Below are 7,659 nucleotides of genomic sequence, written 5' to 3' on the forward strand. Positions count from 1 at the left end.
AGTTCAATGTCGAAGAGTGTAGTTTATACACTTTGGTATAAAGAACATAGAATATAGAACAGCACAGCACAGGAACAGGCCCAATGGTCCACGCTGTCTGTGCCAACTATGATATCAAATCTTTGCATCCTCTTTACTCAAGGGAGAGGTCTCAGGGGGCTAGAGAATATCCAACATTATTCTTTTGTTTAAGGAGGGCACTGGGGATAATCCAGAAAATTGCAGGCCTGTGAGCCATCCATTATTGGGAAGGAAATTATTGGACAAGTTTCTTAGGGATAAGATTTACTCACATTTGGAAATATATGGATTTATTAGAGATAGGCAACAAGGCTTTGTGTGGGGAAGGTCATGTTTCACAAGCTTGATTGCGGAATACAGGGTTAACGGTAGGGTTCTTAGTGAGGTGGAGGAACAGAGGGATCTTGGGGTCTATGTTCATAGATCTTTGAAAGTTGCCACTCAGGTGGATAGAGCTTGTAAGAAGGCCTATGGTGTATTAGTGTTCATTAGCAGAGGGATTGAATTCAAGAGTCGTGAAGTGATGTTGCAACTGTACAGGACTTTGATTAGGCCACATTTGGAGTACTGTGTGCAGTTCTGGTCGCCTCACTTTAGGAAAGATGTGGAAGCTTTGGAGAGGGTGCAAGGGGTAGGTTCTTTACCCAGAGAGTGGTGGGGGCATGGAATGCGCTGCTTGTGGGAGTGGTAGAGTCAGAATCTTTGGTGACCTTTAAGCGGCAATTGGATAGGTACATGGATGGGTGCTTAAGCTAGGACAAATGTTCGGCACAACATTGTGGGCCGAAGGGCCTGTTCTGTGCTGTATTGTTCTATGTTCTATGTTCTATGATTAAGTTTTTGAAGTGACAAAGCTGATTGATGAAGGCGGAGCAGTAGATATTGTCTGTATGAACTTTATGAAGGCCTTTGACAAACTCCCTCATGGCAGACTGATACAAATTGTGAAGTCACATGGGATCTGCAGTGAGCTGGCAAAATGGACACAGAACTGGCTTAGCATTGAAGACAGAGAGTAGGAGTGAATGGGTGGTTTTCTGATCATAGATCTGTGACCAGTAGTGTCCAGCAGCAATCAGTGCTGGGACTCCTGTTGTTTAATATATGTAAATGATTTGGAGGAGATTGTCAGTGAGCTGGTTAGTAAGTTTGCAGGTGGTTCAAAGATTGGGTGAACTGTGTATAGTGAGGAGGGTTGCCAAAGGATACAGCAGGAGACTTGAGCGAAGAAATGGCAGATGGAGTTTAATCCAGACAATCAGAAGATGGTGTGTTTTGGAAGATCTAGTGCAAGAGGGAAGTATACAGTAAATGGTAGAACCCTTCGTAGCATCATCAAACAGAAGGATCTAGGTGTATAAGTCCACAGTTCCCTGAAAGTGGCAACCCAAGTGGATAAAGTGGTCAAGAAGGCATGTGGCATGCTGGCCTTTATTGATTGGGACATGGAATATGAAACTTAGCAAGTCAACAGCTGTCTAGAACATCTGCTGTATAGAACTTTAGTTAGGCCACATTTAGAATATCGTGTAAGGTTCTGGTCATCATATTACTGAAAGATGTTAAGATTTTGGAAAGGGTAAAGGAATGATTTACAGGATGTTGCCTGGCTTGGAGGGTATTGATTATGAAAAGAAATTGTATAAACTCGGTTTGTTTTCACTTGAACGCCAAAAGATTAAGGGGGCTACCTGATAGAACCGTGTAAAGTTATGACAGGCATAGATAGAATGGATAGCCGGAGTCTTTTCCCAAATAGAAATGTCAATTGTTAGGGGTGCATAGGTTTAAGAAAAAGGGCGGTGGGGGTGTGGGGTGGGGGTAGTCTAAAAGGGGTAAATAAACAAGGTCATTCCCCTGGGGTGGATGAGTCCAGAACTAGAGGACATAGGTTTAGGGTGAGAGGAGTAAGATTTAAAAGGGACCTAAGAGGCAACTTTTTCACACAGAGGGTGGTGTGTGTATGGAATGAACTGCCAGAGAAAGTGGTGGAGGCTGGTACAGTTACAACATTTAAAAGACATATGAATGTGTATCTGTAGAGGAAGAGTTTAAAGGCATATAGACCAAATACTAGCAAATGGGACTAGATTAATCTAGGATATCTGGACGGCATGAACAAAATGGTCCAAAAGGTTTGTTTCTGTGCTCTACATCACTATGACTCTATGACTGTATTTAAGAAGCATCTTGCCAGATACATGAATCAGCAGGGAATTGGGATACAGACCACATAGAGGTAAAAGGTTTTTAGCTTAGAAAGACATCGTGTTTTGGCGCAGTCTTGATGGGCTGAAGGGCCTGTTCCTGTGCCGTGCTGTTTTTTGTTAGTCAGTGCACAATAAAGTGGCAGACAGAGTTGAATGTGGGAAGTGTGAGGTTACTCAGTTTGGTTGTAGGAATGAAAATATTTTTGATAGACGTGCAGCTTGTAAATGTTGATGCTCAGAGGAATTGGGGTGTATTTGTGCAAGATTCTAAAAACTCTGCAAGTTTTGTACAAGGCACGGGATGTTAGTATGTTAAAATAAAACAAAGAACTGCAGATGCTGGACATCAGAAACAAGAACAGAAACTGATGAAAAGAAAAATGCAGCAAGTCTGGCAGCATCTGTGGAGAGAGCAATAGAGTTAATGTTTGAGTCTAATGAGCATGTGTTAGAATAGAAAGTTTTTATGCAGGTACAAGTCATTAGAAAATAAATAATGCACACTGTGACTTTGCATAGGGTATTATAGAGTCATAGAATCTTAGAGATGTAGAGCATGGAAACAGACACTTCGGTCCAACCTGTCCACACCGACCAGATATCACAACCCAATCTAGTCCCACCTGCCAGCACCTGGCCCATATCCCTCCAAACCCTTCCTAATCATATACCCATCCAAATGCCTCTTAAACGTTGCAATTGTACCAGCCTCCACCATTTCCTCTGGCAGCTCATTCCATACACGTATCACCCTCTGTGTGAAAAAGTTGCCCCGCAGGTCTCTTTTATATCGTTCCCCTCTCACCCTAAACCTATGCCCTCTAGTTCTGGACTCCCCGATCCCAGGGAAAAGACTTTGTCAATTTATCCTATCCACGCCCCTCATAATTTTGTGAACCTGAGGGGTTAATGGTATCGCATTTAAATTGCTGTCCAGTTTTGGTCATTATATTTTAGGATGGATGCACTTGTATAGGAGACAGTAAGCGAAGATTCATTGGATACCTCCCTGGGATAAAAAGTTTGTGCTTCAATAAGAGATTGAGTACATTGAGTTCATACATTCCCTCGAGCCATCACTGCTAAATTAATTAAATCATTCAAGATTCTGAAGGGGCTTGACAGGAGAGATACTGCGAGGCTGTTTCCCCAGGCTGGGAAGTCAAATGCTTAAGGGTACAGACTCAGGATAAAGGGGCCAATCATTTTGGGCTAAAGTTAGAAAGTTTTTCTTCCCTCAAAGAGTTGTGAATCTTTGGAATTCTCGACCTCAGGAGATTACAAATGCTCCATCATTTCGGCTGAGATGGGCAGACGTTTGGTTTTTAAGGGAATCAAGGGATATGAAGAACAGGAGGGAAAGTGGGATTGGTGTTGAAGATCAGCCATCATCACAGTGAATGATGGAAGAGATTTGATGGGCCAAAATGTTCTTCCAAAATGTTATTGGGAACGGCGGCATATTGATTACTAGCAACCCACCACACAAAGGCACGAGTTCAGAAACACAACACTTAAATTCAGTTAATTAAATAAATCTGAATTAAAAAGCCAATCTCATTTATAGCGATGACATAACTACTGGATTATCATACAAGCCTTTCTGGTTAAAATTCTTCTCTTCAGTTTTCAGTCCATGCTCAGGAAAAACTGTTTAGTGTTCAATCTATAGTGTTCAATCATTGATGGTTTGTATGATCCATGTCATAGAGTGTTAGAATCTTAGAGATGTATAGCATGGAAACAGACCCTTTGGCCCAACTCGTCCATGCCGACCTAACACACCAACCCAATCTAGTCCCATCTGCCAGCACCCGACCCTTATCCCTTCAAACCCTTCCTATTCATATACCCATCCAAATGCCTTTTAAATGTTGCATTGTACTAGCCTCCACCACTTCCTCTGGCATCACATTCCATACACATACCACCTTCTGCGTGAAAATGTTGACCCTTAAGTCTCTTTTATATCTTTCCCCTCTCACCCTAAACCTATGCCCTCTAGTTTGGACTCCCCGACCCCAGGGAAGAGACTTTGTCTATTTATCCTATCCATGCCCCTCGTGATTTTATAAACCTTTATAAGGTGACCCCTCAGCTCCCAATGCTCCAGAGAAAACAGTCCCAGCTTATTCAACCTCTCCCTATAGCTCAAATCCTCCAACGCTGGCAACATCATTGTAAATCTTTTCTGAATGCTTTCAAGTTTCACAACATCCTTCCAATAGGAAGGAGGCCAGAATTTCACACAATATTCCAAAAGTGGCCTAACCAATGTCCTGTACAGCCACAACATGACCTCCCAATTCCTGTACTCAATACTCTGACTAATAAAGGAAAGCATACCAAACACCTTCTTCACTATCCTATCTACCTGTGACTCCACTTTCAAGGAGCTATGAACCTGCACTCCAAGGTCTCTTTGCTCAGCAAAACCCCCTAGTACCTTACCATTAAGTGTATAAGTCCTGCTAAGATTTGCTTTCCCAAAATGCAGCATCTCACATTTATCAAAATTAAACTCTATCTGCCATTTCTCAGCCCTTTGGTCCATATGATCACGATCCCATTGTAATCTGAGGTAACCTTCTTTGCTGTCCACTACACCTCTAATTTTGGTGTCATCTGCAAATTTACTAACTATACTTCTTATGCTCACATGTAAGTGCTCATATTAGACATTTCAACAATATATTTATGCTTATACAAGAGATTTTTTGCAAGTATATCTAGAGGTATACAAACCCTAAATTGATTCTTTCCACCATCATCGGTAATCTGGATGGCACTGCTTTTAGTGACCGAAACGTGCAGTGGACTTCAGTTGAGAAATAGCAGGTACAGGAATTAGGACAGAAGATGGATAGGCATGGATATCCCAGAGACAGAATCAGAACCAATGAGATGGTCACTGCATTAACCATATTGCACAAAATCTCCCGCATCTTCGCCGCCCTGCCACAAAGAAGTGCTTGAATTTCTACAAGGTGTGTCGCGGAAGGATGGACGATGTTGTCCACTTTGAAGCGCAGAGGCGGTACCAATTCTACCCGTTACCCTCTCAGGAAATGTCAAAATATCGCCATTTTTTCAGTGGTGAGTGATCCATCAAGGAAAAGGAAGGCTGCTTAACCGTGCAAACAATGGCCTGGGAGTAGCACCAGGTTCCAGCTTGTCCTGTCAGAAAAAAAGAAAGAAACCATTTAGGCATTGATCAGCGATTAACCAAAACGGGAAGTGTTGGCAATGATGGAAGAAAAGGACATGCAAGTGGGTGGTGGCATTGTGATAAAGTCACTGGACTAGTAATGAAGAACACTCAGTCATGTTCCAAAGACATGGTTCTAATGCCTATGGTGGAAGATGGCAAAATTTGAATTCAATAAAAATCTGGAATAACTGACTCGCCTAAAGGTGATCATATAACCACAGTTGGCCATTATAAGAACTCATTGGGTCACTAATGTGCTTTAGGGAAGGTGATTTGTATCCTTATCTGGTCTGGTCTACATGTGACTCCAGACCCACTGCAAAGTGATTGAAAACATTTTCAGGAAGTATTTAGATATCATTCTTTAAGACTAAAGGGATCAACGGTATTGGGAGAAAGCAGCTGAAGGGTACTGAGTGAATGATCAGATCATATTGAATGGCAGACCAGGTTCAAAGGGCAGAATGGCCTACTCCTGTTCCTATTTTCTATGTTTCTATATGGCATCCCACTGGTGCTTCACATCGATGATTCCACGTGCCACATCACACTGTTCAGTGTTTTCAGTTTTCTGTATGCAAAAGAGAGGCAGCAGAGGAAAGCTTGCATTATATTCTCCCTTCTCTTCTTTATTAAAAATTAATTGCCAGGGTGTGGGTCTCACTTACATGGCAAGCATTTCTTACCATTAATGACCCTTAAAAAGGTGGTGGTGAGGTCTATAGCCCTACAACTCTCTGGGTGAAGAAATTTTGCCTCATCTGAGTCCGAAACCACCTAGTCTGTCTCCTTAGACTGTCAATGTGACCATTACTTAGCATCAATCTCCAGTCTTTCCCCATATCCATGCACACCAATTCCATCCAAATAACTGTATGATACTGAAATAACTACACAGAGGTCAACATCTGTCACCAAGTCGCCCTTTAATTTACATGTTCACAGTACATAGAACATAGAACAGTACAGCACAGAACAGGGCCTTCAGCCCACGATGTTGTGCCAACCACTGATCCTCATGTATGCACCCTCAAATTCCTGTGACTATATGCATGTCCAGCAGTCTCTTAAATATCCCCAATGACCTTGCTTCCACAACTGTTGCTGGCAACGCATTCCATGCTCTCACAACTCTCTGCGTAAAGAACCCGCCTCTGACATCCCCTCTACACTTTCCTCCAACCAGCTTAAAACTATGACCCCTCATGTTAGTCATTTCTGCTCTGGGAAATAGTCTCTGGCTATCGACTCTATCTATGCCTCTCATTATCTTGTATACCTCAATTAGGTCCCCTCTCCTCCTCCTTTTCTCCAATGAAAAAAGTCCGAGCTCAGTCAACCTCTCTTCATAAGATAAGCCCTCCAGTCCAGGCAGCATCCTGGTAAACCTCCTCTGAACCCTCTCCAAAGCATCCACATCTTTCCTATAATAGGGCGACCAGAACTGGACGCAGTATTCCAAGTGCGGTCTAACCAAAGTTTTATAAATCTGCAACAAGATCTCACGACTCTTAAACCCAATCCCCGTGTTAATGAAAGCCAAAACACCATATGCTTTCTTAACAACCCTGCCCACTTGGGTGGCCATTTTAAGGGATCTATGTATCTGCACACCAAGATCCCTCTGTTCCTCCACACTGCCAAGAATCCTATCCTTAATCCTGTACTCAGCTTTCAAATTCGACCTGCTAAAACGCATCACCTCGCATTTATCCAGGTTGAACTCCATCTGCCATCTCTCAGCCCATCTCTACATCCTGTCAATTCCTGCTGCAGCCTACAACAGCCCTCTATACTGTCAACGACACCTCCAACCTTTGTGTCATCTGCAAACTTGCTGACCCATCCTTCAATCCCCTCATCCAAGTCATTAATAAAAATTACAAACAGTAGAGGCCCAAGGACAGAGCCCTGTGGAACACCACTCACCACAGACTTCCAGGCAGAATATTTTCCTTCTACTACCACTCGCTGTCTTCTGTTGGCCAGCCAATTCTGTATCCAGACAGCTAAGTTCCTGACCTTCTGAATGAGCTTACCATGGGGAACCTTATCAAATGCCTTGCTGAAGTCCATATGCACCACATCCACACCTCGACCCTCATCAACTTTTCTAGTCACATCCTCAAAGAACTCGATAAGGTTTGTGAGGCATGACCTGCCCCTCACAAAGCAGTGTTGACTGCATTCAATCAAGCCATGGTCTTCCAGATGGTC

General features: G+C 42.9%; 1 protein-coding gene across 1 annotated transcript in view; it reads right to left on the reverse strand.

Annotated features, from left to right (window-relative positions):
* mxra5a (matrix-remodelling associated 5a) overlaps positions 1-5,176 on the reverse strand; it is a 38,343-nt gene extending 33,167 nt beyond the window's left edge. The window contains exon 1 of the mRNA XM_043692722.1: positions 4,977-5,176. Within this exon, the coding sequence (XP_043548657.1) occupies positions 4,977-5,176 (200 nt within the window). The remainder of the gene's footprint in view (positions 1-4,976) is intronic.
* Between the last annotated feature and the right edge of the window lie 2,483 nt (positions 5,177-7,659).

This window comes from Chiloscyllium plagiosum, chromosome 6, assembly GCF_004010195.1.
Source record: "Chiloscyllium plagiosum isolate BGI_BamShark_2017 chromosome 6, ASM401019v2, whole genome shotgun sequence".
NCBI lineage: Eukaryota > Metazoa > Chordata > Chondrichthyes > Orectolobiformes > Hemiscylliidae > Chiloscyllium > Chiloscyllium plagiosum.